The sequence below is a fragment of the Typopeltis vanoorti genome, chromosome 1, assembly GCF_054136105.1.
Source record: "Typopeltis vanoorti isolate ZY-2024b chromosome 1, IOZ_Tvanoo_1.0, whole genome shotgun sequence".
Lineage (NCBI taxonomy): Eukaryota > Metazoa > Arthropoda > Arachnida > Uropygi > Thelyphonidae > Typopeltis > Typopeltis vanoorti.
The window spans coordinates 116,097,527-116,118,107 of record NC_143549.1 but is presented as its reverse complement, the minus strand read 5'-3'; the positions used below and the strand labels follow the sequence as shown (position 1 = coordinate 116,118,107).

At 36.4% G+C, this 20,581-nt stretch overlaps 1 protein-coding gene across 1 annotated transcript in view; it reads right to left on the bottom strand.

Annotated features, from left to right (window-relative positions):
• Positions 1-3,151: 3,151 nt before the first annotated feature.
• LOC150110339 (macrophage mannose receptor 1-like) overlaps positions 3,152-20,581 on the bottom strand; it is a 161,065-nt gene continuing 143,635 nt past the window's right edge. Inside the window, exons 22-26 of the mRNA XM_090393039.1 lie at positions 15,022-15,132; positions 14,295-14,459; positions 10,890-10,964; positions 10,316-10,390; positions 3,152-3,481 (exon numbers count right to left, since the gene is read on the bottom strand). Of these exons, the coding sequence (XP_090249165.1) occupies positions 3,267-3,481; positions 10,316-10,390; positions 10,890-10,964; positions 14,295-14,459; positions 15,022-15,132 (641 nt within the window). The 3' untranslated portion in view covers positions 3,152-3,266. The remainder of the gene's footprint in view (positions 3,482-10,315; positions 10,391-10,889; positions 10,965-14,294; positions 14,460-15,021; positions 15,133-20,581) is intronic.

The window sequence follows — 20,581 nt, the reverse complement described above, 5'->3', positions numbered from 1 at the left end:
AGAATATCATGGACTACTAAGAAGGCGAAACAATAATAGAGAAATCATTAGTTCAGAAACTTTCAACATTGACTTACAACAACCATTTGAACTCGATATTACAGGATGAACACATCGGCTTATAAATAATTGAGAGGTTATATAAAAATATATAGCCTCTAAACATCTGGCACAACATCTTTTCATTTGTTGTGCCAGAGACTCCAGAAAAAGAAACTCAAAGTGAGGAGTTCGTAGGTGTTAGCTCATAATCACCTGAAATTGGAAGAATTAAAGATGAAGTTAAAAGAAATAATGCCAGAAGCAAAGAACAGTCAAAGTCCCGTTTTCGTAAGTTTCCAAGAAGTGTCACAAATGAAAAGAAGAATGAAATCATGTCCCGCACAGTCGTCGTCAATAACATTCCCATCGCTGCCACTGTGGACGATCTGGAAGCACGTATCTCCCGATGTGGAACAATTAATCGCATAGATATCGCGCGTGATCATCGAACCTGCCGGCCAACGCGATGTTGTTTCGTTGAAATGAATGATCTTTCCAGTGTTCCTTGTGCCTTAATGTTAAGTGGATCAACCATGATGTGGGATAAATATGGATCGAACGGAAAAGGTAATTGTGATTGGAATCTTTGTGATATCATGTGACGGTTCATGATATGGAAACCGTTGTCGCCTGTTGTGATAATTTAGTCAGTGATCTAAACGTTGTCTAGTATGTTGATTTCAAAATGACTGAACATGTGATTTAATTTTGCTTTTTATTAATAAACTTGGTTTTGCATAGATATCTATTACTTTATTTCAATATGTATAGAAAGAAGTTTTTTTTTAATTAGACTCAATTATTATACTTAATTCCAAATATATTTAGTCGGCTTCTTGTTTTTTGTAAAAAACTAGAAGCCAGCTAAATATAATATAATACAAGCCGACTCTCTGTAAACTACTTATTGCTTTACTAATTTCAAAAGGTAACCTTTTTCCCAGAAAACTAAGCTACAATATATTAATTAAGCGATGAAATATGTCTGCAAAAGAGTAACTAACATAAATTACAGGATTTAAAGCAATGGTAAAAGTATTGATATACCTACACCCTCTGTCCAAAGAGACACCGAACGTTTCGAAAATAAAAGAAACTGTCGGCAACACCTGTTATACGTTTTTGCTGTCAAAAACGGCAACCTTCATTAGTGTTGTGTCTACTGTTTATAACATTTGTTTCATTTGAAGTCGAGTTATAGTGCCAAGAGTGGCAGTGTGTTTTGACGAAAGGTCGGAAAATGAGTTGCAAACAGAGAGCTGCGATTGACTTTCGTGTTAAACTTGGTAAAAGTTTTACCGAAACGCATTAAATGCTTCAAAGAGCATACAGTAATGAATGCTTATCCCGTACTTAAGTCTACGAGTGGTTTAAGAGATTCAAAATGCTCATGAGATGCCTGAGGACAACGAAAAGCCAGGCCGTCCAAAAACTAGACTGAGCGAAGTCAACATCCAAAAAAGTGTGTGATTTCATCAAATAAAACCCGAAATTGTCCGTGCGATTCATTGGAGATGAATTGGGGAATCTGAAGTCAACTGTGCACAACATTTTGACCGAGAGGTTTGGCCTTCGTAAATTGAATTCGCGATTTGTTCCCCACAAGTTGACCGACGACCAAAAAATGACCCTTAGGATTCCTGCAGTCATCGTCGCTAATGGAGGTTCTACATCCAATTTAGGAGGGCACCATGCTTGTTTGTTCTTCTCACTATGATGTCTGTTGACTTCTTTCCAAGCGTTGCATATAAATACTGTATATATATATATATATATATATATATATTGAATTCGCGATTTGTTCCCCACAAGTTGACTGACGACCAAAAAATGTCCCTTAGGATTCCTGCAGTCATCACCGCTAATGGAGGTTCTACATCCAATTAATATATATATATATATATATATATATTAAAGATACCAAGCAATATTATAAATTTTGCTTTAACCCTTTTTCCCGAGTAAGCAAACAAGCGGGTAAGTCAAGTTTGGGCCTGAAGTATTTACTTCAGGCCCAAACTTATTTTCCGATCTTTCATTTCAGCGAGCCTTTAATGTAGCAGATGTAACGAGATGCTATTTCTCTTCTCGTTATATCAATCAACATCATAACAGAATATTATTATGGTTGCTCCTTTAGTTTAATTGCAATCTATTAATTACCACTGCTACATTATTATTTCATCCAAATTAGATTAAACATTAATAGAATATTTATATGCTCGTCTTTTTCCAGAATTGCATTTGTGTGGTTTCTCATATTAATAATTCTAGAATTTTAATATAATGGAGGTGAATGAGACCAGTTAATTCACATTCAGTCGCATATCCTTTATAAATACCTTGCATTTTAGATCAGATTCATGATATTAGTATATGTTTTCAACCTCTCATGGAGAGCGTTGGCGAAAATGGTATTAGTTGGCAGAATACACTCATGAGCCTAAACATTCTGACCAACCAGACTGTTTCCGGCCAACTCCACGGTTTGATGCGAAAGACCAGTGGCAGCTGTATCCTAGTTTGGTGACTCTTCTAATGGACACCGCTTGGTCCCCTCATCCCTAGTGAAAACATCTGGACAGCTAATTCATGCCTAGGAATTGTTTTGGAGAAGTATTACACTTCATGGTGATAATGTAGCCCGTGGATATGAGCTCTTCCAGCAAAGACAACCCCTTGTTACAAGGTTCGAATTGCACAAACATGGTTCGAAAACGATATTAAAACGATATGTGGGTGACTAGGGGAGCTCACATTCCGTGAGCTCCCCTAGTCACCCACATTCTGCTGATTTGTATTCTCGAACATTTGTGGGATTATGTAAAATGTAACGTCCATCAGTCGACGCCAGTGCTTCGCACAGTCGCTGACCTGCGAAACGTTATTCTGTTTAATTCCAGAATAGCTCCAGATACACTTCCAAGACTAGTAGAATACATGCCAAGAGCAGAATAAATGCATTATCTCTGCCAAAAAGGAGGCTGACCAAGCTGTTTGGTAAGTGTTCATAATGTTTTCCCCATGACTGCGTGAATAACGTATTACTTGCTAACGTTGAATAACCTATTAAATACTAAAATAATGAAACTGTTTCAATAAATATTATTTTAATATTTTAGTTTGTACATAACTCAATATGGTAATTTGACGGCATTCCATTACATAAAAATTTATATTATACTTGTTTCTTGTTCCATTGTCTTGTGCGTACATTTTCAGTACTAAAATCTAATTTCTTCTTCTTGAACCTTATTATTGATAAAATGAGCATCCACAGTCTCCTCTGAAGGATATCTGAGACGAGAATGTTGCAGGGTACTCTTCCGTCTTCTCAAGTAAATATATAATGCCACCGCTACAAGAAGAGCTATAACTGACAGCGAAGCCACCGTTATTCCAGTAACCTCACCTGATGATGATGATGATGATGACTGACCTGTAATATATATATATATATATATGATGCAATTTATTAAAACACTATGTGTTGAAATCAATGATGCTTTGCAGAAATCTCAAAATATTTTGCCATCACATTGTTATTCTAAATTAGGTAAGAAATATAACTAAATTTAATTAAGGATATTTTTCATAGATAATAGTCAAACTTATTGTATGTTTTAGTTTAGTTAAAAACTTATATTTTTCTTTTATTTATATTTAAATATTATTCAAATTTGAACATTATAGAAGTTCATAATATTTTAATATATGTTGTCACCTGCATAACATAAAATATTAAAAAGTTGTGCAATCATATCTATTCGATCTTTGATCAACTATGCGATATATTTGAAACATCAATAAAATTCCTTTACAATTCCCTGTTTACGTGGGCGGTCGGAAACGTTCTCGGCCTAACAATGAAAAAACGAATTTATAATTTCAAAATAATTTTTATTTTTTAACATAATCTTCCTTAAGACTAATACATTTATTCCAGCGATGCTCCAGCGTCATTTCCAGTTCCCTATAGTGCTTCTCAGAAAGATCTTCTAAATACCCCTCAACAGCGAAATCACCTCTTGATTCGAAGAAAGACGCTGACCAGGGAGGAAGAGCTTTAGTTTTGGGAAGAGATAGAAGTCAGAGGGTGCCAATATCTGGGGAATAGGGTGGATGTTCCAACAATTCATATTGAAGATCCTTTAATTTTCCCATTGACAAAGCACCTTTGTGGGCAGGTGCATTCTACTGATGGAAGATGATTATTTCTTCTGCAAACCGGGACTTTTCTTACCAATGTTTTCGTCTAGTCTGGTTAAAAGACTAGAATAATATTATCCGGTTATCGTTTTACCCTTTTCAAGATAATTAATAAACAAAATGTTTTAGCATCCCTTGTCTTCTTTGGCGCTGAAAACAACCGGCTTCCGCCCACTGTTTTGATTGCTGTTTGATTATGTGTAATGGTGAATCCAAGTCTGATCCGTAGTAATAAACCGACGCACAAAAAATCAGTTTTGTTCTTGTTAAAACACTTCAAGTACTGTTGAAGTGTTTTCATGCGAGTGTGTTTTTGATCTGGTGTGAGCAAGCGCAGCAGCCATCTTGCGCAAAGCTATTTCATTTTCAATTCTTCATGCAAAATATATCGTACACGTTCTTTTGAAAAGCCTATAGCCTCTGAAATTTCACGCACTTTGACTCGCCTGGCATCCCATACCATATCGTGCATTTGATCAATGATTTCTGTTGTTATACTTTTTAGACGTCCTTCGCCTGGATCATCTTCAAGACTAGTACGCCCGAGTTTAAACTCTGCAAGCCCATTTCTTAATTGTCGAAAACGAAAGGGAAAGAGAGCCCATAAACGTTTATGAACTTTGAGTTATTCTTGTGGCGTTAAATCCTCTTTTAGAAAGAATTTTATAACCTCAGGATACTCAATTTTATCCGTTTCAAGGGATACAGACAACACTTTGGCTTTCGACAGCTGTATAAAAAAAACCTACTTGGTAGAATTACTTGCAATTTCACAGGGATGCTTATGACGGATGTTCCACAATCTTAGAAAAATATCTTGCCGATAATGTTGGGAAGATTGTTTCATTTCAAACTTCTTTGAAATGAAATTTCAAAGAAGTTTGAAATGAAATTTTTTTTTTTTCATTTTTTTCAAACTTTGATTGTTTCATTTCAAACATTTCAAACAAAAAAACCACTATAAGATGTACAATAGGAACACTCTGTCATAAAGAATAGATTATATAATTAGAATTGCTTGTGTCAATCCCGTTATGAGAAAAACAAACAAAATATTGAAATGGATATTGTAATATTACACTTAAAACTGTTATATTACAATAAATAGTTTCGTCAGGTAAAATCTCTCTCTCTCTCTCTCTCTCTCTCTCTCTCTTTATTTTACAAAAATAATAAAAAGGCTCATATATTCTCATAATATGGAAGATATCACGTCAACCGGATAATACACAGTAAAAGAAAAATAATGATGGTTCTCCATAATACGTTTTCTTTCACTCTTCACCCTCGAACCATGCGACCATCTCTATACTATACTATAATATTGTACAAATATGTGTTTGTATGTTTGTAATCGATATATACATATATTTTTTGTCAAAGTTATTTCACCAATAATACTCTTAAAAATAATCGCTTTTTATGTTCTAAAGAAATTATTTGCAATTAAGGCGTCTTGATATCTGTCCTTGAAACCAAGCATGGAACTTTTTCAATACGCGTCAGGCTCCAAATAGACATTTATGACATTTCAAGTGAAATGACCGGAACTATAGGATCTGCTTTTCCTAAAAGATAATCTGAATTTTTTTATTATTATTATTTTAAAATAACGGTTTTATAGTAGCTTTCTTAACATGCATTTTCAAAGGCATTGAGAATCACATGGAAGTTCTGTACACATAAATTCCGATGTTCGAACCAGAATACGCTTGAACTAGTCCATTAACCACACTTGCATTTAGACAAGCGTCGAACTAAATATAAATTTGACCACGTAATTAATGTAGCCCTAATTCACCCTCTAACACAACAATGAATCATTGGCATACTGAATATTTTTTTTCTTATAGTCTCGAGAGGATTCACGAATTAGTTTTTCGGAAAGAAAATCTGAACTTTTTTAAAATAAATATTTTATATTGTTATTAATTAATAAACACGCCTCCTTCACAAATGACTGATTAAAATCATCATTCTGTTCGTCCATATGGTGTACTGATATAAGGATTAAGATTATATCTAGCGAAATTGTAGCTCAGATTGTATCGATCATCTTTGTATATAACAATAGTGTGTATTTCGTCACTCACACAATAATTTAAATAATTAATATTATTAAATGCAATTGTTAACATCTATAATTATTATTCATCTGTGTTTCTTAAAATATTAGCAGTTCAATTATTAATTCAGAGTGCAATTAGTTATCAATTTAGTTTTATTCTTTTGTTTAGGTGTGACATGATTGTCATTGCCATAGTGCAAGACAACAGTCTTGTTATCACACAATATAACATTAAGCGGCTTCAAAAAGTAGTATGTTTAGGTTTCTTTAGAGAATTCCTAGATTACCTACTCTCTACTCCACTCAAGCAGCTTCTGTATCCCTGTGGAAATGATGATTGCATCCATATCGCTAAGTCACCGAATGAAAGACCTTAAAAGTTCGATTTTAGCTGTTGACTAGAGGAGCGTTTTTCTAAGCCGTTATTCAATCACTTCCGAATTTATTCGATCTCTGGCACGGTAAGTATAGTTTTTTTTTTGTTCCCGAAACGAGTGTTTTTAATTCTCAGAAGGAAATCGACCATATCATTGACACTATTTCAGATAATAATATATGATGTCAGATTTGGGGATCACGGGATTTTCTGCCTTACTCGCCTTCCTAGATGCCTATTAAAAGCACTGATAATCATGAATTTATTTGGATGCTAAGGGTTTGGTCCATCCCAATCTTTCAAAGGTAGCGCAAAACGGCTTCATCTCCTACTTCTTACTCAGCTCAATGTCTTGGTCTGCTATAAGTACGACCATTTCACGGTTGAGATAATCAAAACAGTGTAATTTTATGTGTTAGTTACTTATTAATCTAAAGCTAATTATATATTATTTATTAACCAATCAAGTCCGATTACTTTATAAATATCGGTTAATAGGTGTTTGCATAGCTTCATGGAAATAGAATAATGCTAGATGGTTGATCAAGGGTAGTAACTGTTGCTGTCCTATTCTTTGCTAAGACAAAGCTGACTTATTGACAAAAAAAAAGTTCTAATCTTGTTTTTTCAGTTGGTTCTTTACTTAGTCAAGCTTTTAGAGAGTTAATTATCCCCCCCCCCCTCTTTCCAGGAAGTAAACTTTCAACCATGCAGAAAAAATCGTTGGTCGATAGAATTGCTATCTGACACCATAGTCTAGTTTAGATCAGCGCTTCCCAAACTGTGGACCGCGACCCCATTGGGGGCCGTAAATTTTGTTGAGGGGGGCCGTAAAATAATGAAAAAAATTGAAAATGTTTTTAGACTAAGTATAGATTTTTTTATCTTAAAAGAAACGTATTTCATTTTTATTATTTCTTATTTCTTTTTTGTTATTTTTTTTATATTTTAATGGAAAAAATATGGCACATTAGTCCGGGTTCAAAAATTTTGCTTCCTGCATATTTCGGAGCTTAATGAATATTAGTAAATATATGCTTATTCATATAAGTTTCATTTCAAAGCAGAAATCTAAGAATTGCATTTTCAAATATTTCGCCTGACGCTGACTTTTTGTGTATCAGTATTGAAACACACCTCCATTATAGTAAATTGTTGTTAAACTTCTTTTATGTTTTTAATTCTTTCTTTATTATTAATCGTTTAACATTTCATGTGCTTGTACTGCAAATGTACAATAACAATGTATCTATCTACATAAAAATATGAGAAAATGTGCCATGTCGAAATGTAAGATGCTAAAAATGTAATATTGGCATTTGATTTTTGCAATATTCACTGTGTATGCTTTGCATTGAATATAAATACAATAAATATTCTAATAATATATGTCTACATTACGATTTGTTTCGAGGGGGCCGTGAAATATTTTAATTTTTCTAAAGGGGGCTCTGATATCCAGAAGTTTGGGAAGCACTATTCTAAAGCACCGATTTCCTCATTGTTAGTCTAAAGTTTAGACTGACAATGAGGAAATCGGTGGTTGCAGTTATTCATCATATCTCAGTGAGCTGTTTTCTATGATCTCAGGCAGTGTTTGCTTTAACTGACTAGCGAATGAAGCTTCCACTTTGAAGCTGCAGAGCACCACCTATTTCATCTTGGGGAGGAAGAAGCAACGAGGATTTGATTTGTTCATTCTGAACCAATATTAAATATTAATTAACATCAATATTAAAACATTTAAAATTAAGATTAAAATAGTAATTTTATTATTAATTTAAAATGAATACTGGAGAAATATCTGATTAACATACTAAAAGTATAGCATTTTACATTAGGTGAGAGAGGTAAGTAGCACATTCTCTCATCTTCCGGTATGAAATGCAATGAAAATGAAAAAAAAAAGTTTGCCCCGTCTCACTGAGTGATGAAATGTTGCCAAAAACATTTATATTTAACAATATTAACTTTTCCATTCATTTAATTTGGTGATGTTGCTTCCCTTTATGAGAAGAGGTATCCAGAAAATTCACCGAAAACAATTTATCCAAATACAGTTTATGGAATGACAATTCACTGAAGGAAATTTATCGAATAAACAATTAACAGAAAAGCAGTTCCCTCGAAAAAGAAATTTTTCGAAAGAAAATTAATCGAAAATACAATTTATCGAATGGCACTTGGTCTAAACCAACAATTAATCGAAATATCACATTTCACCGAAACTACAAATCATTGAATGAACAGTTTCGTCGAAAAATGAAAAATGAAAAAAAAAAAGAAATGTGAAATGAAGGGTATTTATCAAAAAGAACTGCAGTTTTAATGAATTGACTTGTGATGTAATTGAAGCTTAGCAAGCTATTTCTTTACTTATGTTTATGCAGTCGTGTACAATTTTTATCTAGGCAATTTTTTTGAGGAATATTCCTTTCAGTCAGTATATGTGTTGGGGGAAACCAACATAAACTGCACCAAATGCAGTTTATGTTGGTTTCCCCCAATCTGGAAAAGATTATGTAAAAATCTTTATTATTATTATAATTATTAATTCTCCTTATCTTCCATCCTCAACCGAATGGTTGGTGAGGTCGCAATGTTATTTTACTACGGAATAATTAGAAACCAAGATGGTTTCCAACTGCCATCTTTATCCAGTAAGTGTTTTATCCGTAGGTGTTCATGGGATCGGTTTTGGTCCAAGTTTCCGGGAGTAAAACCCTAACATCTGCATATGAGACCGGAACTCACCTTCCGTTGAAAATTCTTCGCGTCATATACGAGATTCGAAATCAGGTCTTTTCTTTCTAACTAAAGGCCTTCGTTTACATCGACTGAACTACGGAGGCTTCATCATTATTATCAGTAGTAATATTAGTACTAGTATGGTGACGTCCACACACACACACACACACACACACACACACACACACACACACACACACACACACACACACACACACACACACACACACACACACACACACACACACACACACACACACACACACACACACACACACACACACCAGTTATGTGGGATGAATTAGAAAATTTTGGTAGAGAAGTTTCGACAAGTGTGCAAAATTCCACTCTAGCAGGAGAATGGAATCCAATGAAATTTTATAGGTAAAATCTATATTAAAATTTGTCAGTTTTGATTTCAATCTGATCATTGTTGTTGTTGTGAAAAAAAAATTGTTCACCACATCAACAACGTTTTTTGTCTAGAGTTAAATCACTATTTACACAATGAAGTAGAAGGTTAAGGTACGCTTACAGAATAATGTAAAAAAAACAACAAAATAAGTATAATCTCACCTACATACGTTGTCTACATCTTAGGTGACATCAGGTATTCTTACCATACAGTTTAAAATAATTTTTCAAGAAAATTAATTCTTCAATGAATTTCAATTCCATTTGCTAAGAATTGTGCAAGGAACTGTCGTTCGATAAATTGCCTTTGCGATGAATTGTCGTTCGATAAATTGCCATGCTGTAAACTGTGTTTTGATGATCGGTTTTCGATGAATTTTCATGGAATCATCAGAATAACATAAAATATACTAGATAGTTATTTAAAATAAACATTAACTTTTCAAGATTATACGTACCAGTAAGTTCAGACTGGTTCGTTCGTTCTTTCTGTAAACCGTAATCTGATATATTCGAGGTGGAAGCTGATGTAACTATAAAATACATTAAAATTACTCAGACAGCATGTAGTATCTAAATAAAGTAAAGATACAGAATTCAAACATGAAATTCAGCTTTCAGGATATTCTATGAACGCTGTTTGTAGGTCAAAGAGTACTAATATGATTATGATCATATTGTGATACAGAAATTGAAATGTAGGTCTTTTGTAACCGGCAAGTTAATTAAAAGATTAAATTTAATAAAGGAAGTCCATCGGAGTACAACAATAAAATTTTAGAATTATACTTCGGCTTAGAGTTGAATAACTTTCTCTCTCGAGTAGATAATGCTGTAAAGAGGAAAAGATATCTACGTGAGGTACTGTAAGCAGGAAGATATTTGATTTTAATATTTTTGGTGTTTTCTATTTATGTGGGTAGTAATGTGTTTCCACTTACAAGAGCAACGTAACATCTACGAAAATAGCTTAGCTTAAAAGTAAAACTAGTTATAAATAACTTGCAATAATGTTCATGATTATATAGTTACCAGAAAGTGTAGATTGAGTGGTGCCTTTTTCGTCTGTTTGACTCTCTGAAGTCTTCAGGGTGGAACTTAAAGGAACTGAAAAATACAGTAAACTTGCTTAAACAACGTGTAGTTTCTGAACATAGTCAATCAAAATTGGAACAGGAAAACTCAGCTTTTAGGTCGGAGATTATGAATATGTACGCTACTGCATTAAGATACAGAAAACGGACGATGTAACAGACTCACATAATATAAAATAAAGAAATAGGGGAAATGTGGTTATAACACTCTCACAGTTCTGTGTGAGTATCCATCTCTTATCAGCTTCAGTTCCATATGCGAGTAAAAGGAACCAGAGGCAGAAAAAAGAAAATATGATTATATGGTTGCTACGATTACAGAAGTTTGAAGAATACACTTAAGTATCATTGAATTCAGTTCCGTTATGTATGCATTACTCCTCACCAAGTAACCACGAAGTCATTCAAAGAACTTGAATAATTTTGGTTGGATTTGATTTGAGTCACCAAATTGAGGAAGGCAAAGGGAAGTTGGGCGAATTATTATTTTGGAGCTTTTCTAGTATGGACAGGGAAACATAATGGAGGCATTATTGAACAAGTAAGTTAGTTCATTTTGATTTTAATGCCAATGCAACTCAGGATAGGAGGCCGGTGTATCATATCAGTTAACTGCCTGTGTTCGTATGGACGTTTTGTGGGAATAAAAAAAGTTTCCGGGAGGAAGAATCTCTTTCTCCTGCATATGAGATTAGCTAGCTCATATTCAGCAGTAAACTTTACACCATAAAAGTCTTCGCATTTTAAGCAGGATTCAAAATCTAAAGTTTGCAGATTCTGTGCAAACTTTCGGTCCCGCTTCTATTTTCATTCTTTCGACCACAAAATCGAAGGATGAGAGTGTGATTCTCTTTCCCAACAAACTAGGCGTATGATGACTTTTATTGTCCTGAGTACTGATTGGACAATATTTTAGGATACTGATAACACTATTTGTCTCTTTTTTCTCTTCATTTAACAACTTTTAACAACTTTCTTTCTGATTGAAAGATAGATACTAATCTATCTTATTTTCTTCAATGTGCCTTTTCTAATTGAAAACATATTATTATTGATCCTAATCGTTGCTTGAGGATAGGTGATTGCTATTTTCAATGCATTCGTCGTTGATCGTCTGTTGAAGCATGTGATCATAGGAATAGTTTCATTAGGTTCCATCACGTTTTTTGTTTAGTTCAATACATGAGAGCAAGGAGAAATGGATGCCCTCGATGCATGAAACATTTTATAAAGATTTCACTAACACTGTTAGCCCCCATCTCCAAAATACGATTGAACTTAATTGCATAAATTTAGCCATTTCAAATTATTTGACATACAGTCAAACATTATATTTCTTCTAAATTTTCTTCCAGTTTTTATTCTGGGTACAACCATTTATTTTAAAGAAAAGTCAAATTTTAACATATTCCAAATAAGATTCATCAACCAACATTGTAGCTGATATTCAAACTTATAAACATAGATGAAATATTTTAGGAAAAACGTTTGTAAAATTATTTCGAAAGAAAAAAAAAAGGTTTTGCATTAATTTCAAAACAGGTATTCAATCAGCATGCAGTAGTTGTTTCATTAAGCTGGAATCCATTGGAAAGTGAACTGCTTTTATCTTGAAGAACTCTGTACAAAGAAGAAAAATAATGAAAACTTGGAATTCCGAATTCTCTTAAGTATTTTCAGAGAAATTGTCAGACAAAATATGCCATGCTCGCAGTGCAGAACAAATAATGAACGGTACACATTTAAAATGAATGAAAACCTGTAAAGTTTATAACAAACTATTAACTAATTTCAGTGACATAACAATACATTACTGATTATCTGCTTAACATCGCGATAGGATGTGTTTTGCACAATTGATGGCACTTGCACACCGTAGCATTGATTCTACTAGATGCCATATAATTCCGGAATTGTAGCCATTCTCTCTCTCTCTCTCTCTCTCTATCTTTCTGCAAAGGAATTCATAATTACATCCTCCTCTGCAATAAAGAAAGGTATAATGTAATTACGTGTCACAGTACGTTCCAGAACATTCCACAGATGTTTGTTTAGTTGGAGTATCTGATAACACAATAGGTTATCGCCCTCAATCATTTTATTTCCATCTGGGAACAAATGTAATACGACAAAGTGCGAATGGTTTACTAGTTTCAGATATGTTAAGTTAGTCATATTTTGGTCAATATATGGTAAGTGATCTATAACTAGAGAAACATACCTTCCATATCATGATGCCGCATCTACGGCGTGGATGGTGGAAATGAGGGAAACATCTAATTGTACTGTTTGCACCATATAAATAGCTATCCATTCGACTCGCCAATCAAAAATGCAACTATCTGCAAATCTTCTTTACTTCTAGTGTTCAACCAGAGTCGAAAAGCAACAATGATGTTTGGTGAGGAACGAGCGTATTTTGTGACTGTGAATTCTAGGATCTCATGCGTACATGCAGCTCACGTATCAGGTGACTGTACTTCCCCATTCCTTAGATAACTGTGGCAAAGTTACTCTTCGATTAGCATGTATGAGGTATCGCACCTTTCTCATCATAAGTATTCGCTTTCAATGCTTTTTGCAGTTTTTCTGGTGATGGAGATTTTGCCTATTTGGGGCCAGTATGTACACTTTACTGAAGATCAACAAGGTGTGTCGTCATATCCGAGAGAGCCTAACTACCGTACCCTATAAATTATGCTTTTATCAAACTTGGCGATATTGTTATCATCTCCTTCCAATGCAATTTAAACGCTGTTTTGCAAAAGCATACACAGAATTACAACATTTTAGTTCACACTACTACATTTATCCTGCTGTAGACTCTTTGGAATATTCATGGTGACTCCGTAGCTCAGTCGGTATAGTTGAAGCCATTTGGTTGGAAAAACATGGGCTCGGTTCATCTCAAACGGTGAGAAACCTTTATCTGGTCTTTTTCTACTAAAGTCAAGTTAGCCGGTCTCATAGAGATGGAAAGTTTTTCATCACTCAAAATAGACAAACCGGCCACCATACCCACCCACACACACACACACACACGTACAATCGTAAATACTAAGGATATGTAACCCCGCCCTCAACGTCAGGCACCTCGAAAAGCTGGTTGGGGTCTCCCAAAACTGCACCAAGGAAATACAGTGGACCTGCAACAAGTGGGACATAACGCTAGGAAGAAGATGACTGCCTTGAATGTTCCACTCCGGAAAACTGTGATCATAATCAATGTTATATCAGAGTATATCAGCTGTTTAAATAATACAATTCTTAAAGTAAAAGTCGAATTAAAAAAAATGAAGAGAGAATGATGAGTGATAATAAGCCTCTTAATGCATGCAATTACCTTTCTTTGCCATACAGATGTAGCCCTTTTTAGTTTCACACTCAGCATCACTCCACTTTAAGTTAACTGTATACATCTCACCACAGTGTTTTTTCAAACTGCTCGGCGCACCGTCATTCCAGTTGGTGTAATCAACAGCACTGCCATCATACCAAACAAATCCACCTACAAAAATGATAACGGTATTTAATGAGAAATATAAAATCAATTTCGGAAATATGAATAAATGATGATTTCATGAATATTTTTTTCAATTTTCTTCGGTTTTTATTTCATTATTACTGATGCATAACACACACACACACACGCACGCACGCACGCACGCACGCACGCACGCACGCACGCACGCACAGTTTTCACCATTCTAATGAATATCAGAGGCATGTTTTGGCTTTGCGTTTCTAGAAATTTAGCTTGGTGCTAAGTATAAATTTTTAGCAATTCAATAATGACTATTCTACATACAGTATATCAGGTCTGTAGAAAATTTAATATGCTGGATCTGATGGTGAGATATCGGGAATTGATATTTAATATAAACATCATGTTCAAGAAATACATCAGCCGAATCTTAATTTCTTCTTCACCCTCTCTTTCCTACACCTACTGTGGGAAAGGGAGGGTGAAGTGTTACAAGCTTTTGTAAATTGAACCTGTGTGTGTGTGTGGGGGGGAATAGATGCATAAGACTAACTAAGATTTAAATGATCAGTTGTAATATACACACCATCGTGATTCCTTATCAGTCCAATCCAGACGGATGTAGATTCATACTTCTTCAAAGCCATTCCCAAAAGTTTTAATTCTTGATTTGAATGAATGCTGGCAAGTACTCCTCCTGGAAGGTATTTGAGATACAGAAACGCTTTAAATATTAAGTAACAAAATATGTGAAGAAATTAATATGTTAATGTCTGGTTTGAAATACAATATTTGATAAAAATAGATATTTGTGCTTAGTAAACTCTTAGAATTAAATCACGAATCCTTCTGTTTATAAGCAAGCTGAGTTGGTAAACATCCATCTTCGTATTTATCTGATAAGCATTAAAATATTCATATGTAGGGCACTGACATCTGAGAAACCAATAGCATATCCAACTGATAACCTTAATTTCTTGAATTGTCAAGTGATCTCTGAAGAGCCCGTATTTCCAGATTTTATTCACCTGAGAGTAGTAATTGAACTTTTTTTTTTGTTCTTCAGAATGAACTTTAGGTTTTATGTATCACAAGGTATTTTGAATTTTTATTTCGAAAATCAAAATATTCGAAATAGCTCTCAGGACACTCAGTGAAAGATTTAATTAAAGCACTAAATAAAGGCAATAATCAGGTGTTTCATAACCTGATTATCCTCTTAATTAGTGCGATGATAACACAATTTATGATAATGCTTTAAGGGACTTCCGCGTGATGTCAATTTTTTTTTGTCAAAACATCTTTTCAAATGAATGTGAGTTCGCCGATCTGATATGAAGGTAACAGGATTTTTCTTGTCTAAACTCCGTTTTTTTTTTTCATCATACAGAAAAATCAGCCAAGAGAATAGAAGTCATTCATAGACAAAAATACTATAGTTTTTGGTGTTGGGCGGTACATGAAGTTGTGTAGTGATGGTAGTAGTTTCGCTGTGTGTAGTTGTAGGATTTAGTAGTAGGTAGAGATGGTGAATTGTCAATAGTTGAAAGATTAAGTAGGAGCGAGGATGAGATGTGTTGTAGTGGAGTACAGTGCCCTCTAGGATGAGTCCTTGGACTCCATGGAGGTGGCATATATAATTAGAAGTGTCCTAATAATAGTAATGGTAAATTGTGTATGTATTTTGCGCATATTAGTATTCGTATTAGTTGAAAATTAGGATTCTTTTTTGTTGTTGTTGTTCATAATACATGCAAATAACAGTCAGTAAAAATGCTCTTAGTCGGTGATAGATGGCATGACGTGTGACATTGAATTACATAGTGTGATTACATAGGTGGAGTATAATTGCCCTTTCCGCGATTTGAAGTTCTTGGATGTTGAAGTTAAGATCCAAAAAGTGCGTTATTTTATCAAAGAAAACCCGAAATCGTCCGTGAGATTGAATTGAAGATGAATTAGAGATTCCAAAATCAACTGTGCACAACATTTTGACCGAGAGTTTGGGCCTTTGTAAATTGAATTCGCGATTTTTTACCCACAAGTTGACCGACGACCAAAAAATGTATCGAATTAAATACTGCAAGAACCTAATTAAAACCGCTCGTAAGGACTCACACTTCCTTTAAGCGATCGTTACTGGTGACGAAACGTGGAGAAGTCAAAGGTAAAGACAATGCTGATTTGTTTCTACGATTCCAAGGGCATAATCCACAAAGAATTTGTTCCGCCTGGCCAAACGGTCAATGGTTAGTTTTATCTGGAAGTTTTGAAGCGATTGATAGCGAGAATTCGTCGCGTACGGCATGAATATCGTGACGACCAGCCGTTCATTAAAACACACTGGCACTCTTGGCACTAGAACTTGGCTTCTAATGAAACAATGTCATAAACAGTTGGCACAACACTAATGAATGTTTCCGCTTTCGACAACAAAAAGATACAACAGGTGGCCCTACTAGTTCCTTCTATTTTCTAAAAGTTCGGTTTATTTTTGGACAGAGGGTGTATTCTTTCTACACTTTTGGCTGTACAGTACTGGAGATTTAGCACCCAAATTATGAAAAAAAATAACAAGGCATTTTTAAATATAAATACTGCAGTATGAAATTTAGCTTAAAAAGTTCAGCTTCCAAATGAAAACCTGGAAGTTATTATAATAATAAAAGAAGCCGTCTCAAGCTTTAGGTGAATTAAGTACATTAGAAAAATTCTGAGATATTCATGTGGATAGATTAGAAAACAGTCGCTCCGTAGCATTAATAGTATTCTACTAGTTACTAGTGGAATACTATTAATGCTACGGATATAAAGTAACTAGTGGATAGATAATTGGTTACTATTGTTATCCATAATGTGGATAACAATAGTAACTAGTTCATCGCGTCCTCATGCCTGTAAAATATCCGCCATCTCGTTTGACTTTCCTATAAAGTCAGAAGAATTGAGTAGAAAGGGATGTTTATGACGCACGTCGGACTCTACTCTAGAGCGTTAAGAAGTAGAGTTAGTTAGTTTTTCAAATTATCTCTCTTATTGGATGCTGCATGGTCACAGGGTTGTCGTAGATAGTAGGGTCGCAGATGCTCTTTCCACACATAACGGGTAAGACAATCACAAACATCTATTCCCAAGGTGAGATTCGTACCCTCAACCCATTAATTGTAGAGTGAGTACTCTTATCTACTCGGCCAACCATGCCGAGCTGAATATTAATTAATACGAATGTTAGTACTTTAAAAAAATATACATACATGCATACATATACATCTTCAAGGCCCACTCTTCCTAATTGGGTTGTGGGGGCAAAAGCTGCAAGAGGAACTTCTAATGGTCACGATCCTCTGCCACCAAGTTCAGGTGTTCTGGTGGGATTCCCAAACATGTCCACCCAAGGTTTTGGATATAATCTATCCAGCGAGTCCTTGGCCTTCCACCTGGCCTCCCACCCTCTGGCTTGGCAAAGAGGGCCTGCTGAGGGAGCCTCTCTTGTGGCATTCTGACCAGGTGCCAGTACCAGCGTAACTGTTATCTCTCAACACGGAGAAGGAAGCAGCGGTGGAGTATTGAGGGTTTCCTGAATTGCAGAGCTTCTGACTCTGTCGAGTTTTGTCAGCCCCGCAACCCCTCGAAGGAACCTCATTTCAGCCGCTTGGATTCGTGTCCGCATTCTTTCGGTCATTACCCAACTCTCATGACCATAGGTGAGGATGGGGACATAGACTGTATTGAAGACAGCCAGCTTTGCCTTCTGGCTTAACTCGCGTTTCAATACTACTGAACGGCCAAGCTCCCGCAATATTGAGCTTACTAAGCCAATTCGAGTATCTAGCTCTACGTCCCATTTTCCATCATTCGTGAATATGGACCCAAGGTATTTAAACTTCTCCACCTGTCTCATTGGGACTCCACTTACATTTAGAGTGCACTGGGATGGTTGTCTTGAGACCACAAATGTTTCAGTTTTGGCCACACTGATCTCCATTCCGGCGTCTGCACAAACAGCTACAAGCCTATCCAGGGTCCGCTGGAGGTTATCTGTGGAAGAGCTAAGCAGAACTAGGTCATTTGCAAAAAGGAGACGTCCAATGATACATTTTCCAATTCTGACACACTCACTGCCTCGGCTGTGCCTATCAATCCAGTCCATAAATATTATGAAAAGGAGGGGTGCAGAACACACCCTTGGCGGAGGCCAACGGAGACTGTGAAAGATTCAGACTTTGTGCTGTTTACCCTGACACAAAACTCTGGGCATTCATACAGGGACTTGATGGCAGCTAATAGTTGACCATCCACTCCATACTCCTGTACTACTTGCCAAAGCTTATCCCGAGGAACCCGGTCATATGCCTTCTCCAAGTCCACAAAACATGTGTACATTCTTGGCATATTCCCAAGATTTCTCAAAGACTTACCTTAAAGTGAAGATTTGGTCAGTTGTGCTTCTACCAGGACGAAAGCCACATTGTTCTTCCTGGAACTTTGACTCAACTATGCTCCTGCACCGTCTTTCCAAGCACTTAGCGTACACTTTCCCAGGCAAGCTGAGCAGAGAGATGCCACGATAGTTACTGCAATCCTTCTGGTCTCCCTTCTTAAAGACTGGTATTATTATGCCTGTCTGCCATTGCTTTGGTGCTCGCCCAGATATCCAAGCAGCCTAACACACTCGAGTCAGCCAGAGAACACCGTCTCGATTTAAGGCTTTTAGCATTTCGGGTCGAATTTCATCATCGCTAACAGCCTTGCCCGATTTTAGCGATTTTATTGCTAAATGGACCTCTTCTGCTGTGAGACTAGTCATTGCCCCGATCTGCACCTCTTGGATGTCCACAACTGCTGGGCCACCCGGGTTAAGAAGGCTCTCAAAGTATTCCCTCCATCTGTGGAGGATATCCTTTTCGGTTGTTAAACGTGCACCATCAGAGGCCTTAATTACCCTTGCTGTGCACGATTTCCTCCCTCGAAGGAGGCGGATGGTCTGCCAGAATACTTTGTTTGCATTTGCAGAGGATGAATCTAATCTTTCTCCAAAGGATTCCCAAGCCTTCTGCTTTGCTGTCTTTACTGCCTTAGCAGCAGCTTTTCGTGCCTCAGCATACTGCAAACGCATCTCAGGTGACTTGACTCTAAGCCATGTTAGGTAGGACTCCTTTTTTGCCCGGACAGTTTTTTGGACTTCTTGGTTCCACCAAGGTGTCCTTTTCTCACTGCCCGTTGCCACCGAGCCGCTTTCTGCCACACCATGAGAGTGCAGAGGCAGTGATAGCTGTTCTGAACAGCTTCCATTCCTCCTCAACATCTGCAGTATGTTTGGGAATCTCTTTGAACTTGGAGGAAATGTCATCTGCAAAATTCTTCCTCACAGCCTCATTTTCCAATGTTTCCCATTTCACGCGGTATAGCTGCTTAGGTCTACCAGCGTTGATGGTAGCATCTGGTTTCTGAAGCCGTAGAGTGCACACAACAAGGTGGTGGTCAGTTGACAATTCTGCCCCCTCTTTTCACACGAACGTCCAACACTGAGGCAAATAGGTCTGCTGAGACTATAAAGAAGTCAATCAGAGACCTTTGTTCTAGTGTATCCCTGTACCAGGTATACTTATGGACTTCTCGGTGCTGGAAGAAGGTATTCATTATGGACAAGCTATTAGTACAGCAGAAGTTCAATAATTTCAACCCATTCGCGTTAAGGTCAGGGGCACCGTTCCTCCCAACCACACCCCTCCATGTCTGATCATCTGTTCCAACATGTGCATTGAAGTCACCCATTAGCAGGACTGATTCCATGTCTGCCACCCTGTCAAAAGCAGCATCCACTTCCTCTAGGAAGGCAGAGTATTCTGACTCCAGATTAGGTGCATAGGCTTGCACCACAGCCAAATCATGGTTTTTCATCTGAAGCCTTAATACACATACCCGTCCTCCCAATGGAATCCACTCAGCAACACAGTCTGACAGCCGGGGGCTTGTGAGTATCCCCACACCCGCCTGAGCAGACATTGTCGGGCTCACACCAGAGTAGTAGAGCTTCCACCCCTTATCCAGATCGACAGTTCCAGAGCCTCTCCTCTTGGTTGAAGAAAGCCCGACTAAGTCTAGCCGGTAGCGTTTGGCTTCCTCAACCAGTTCCAACTCCTTCC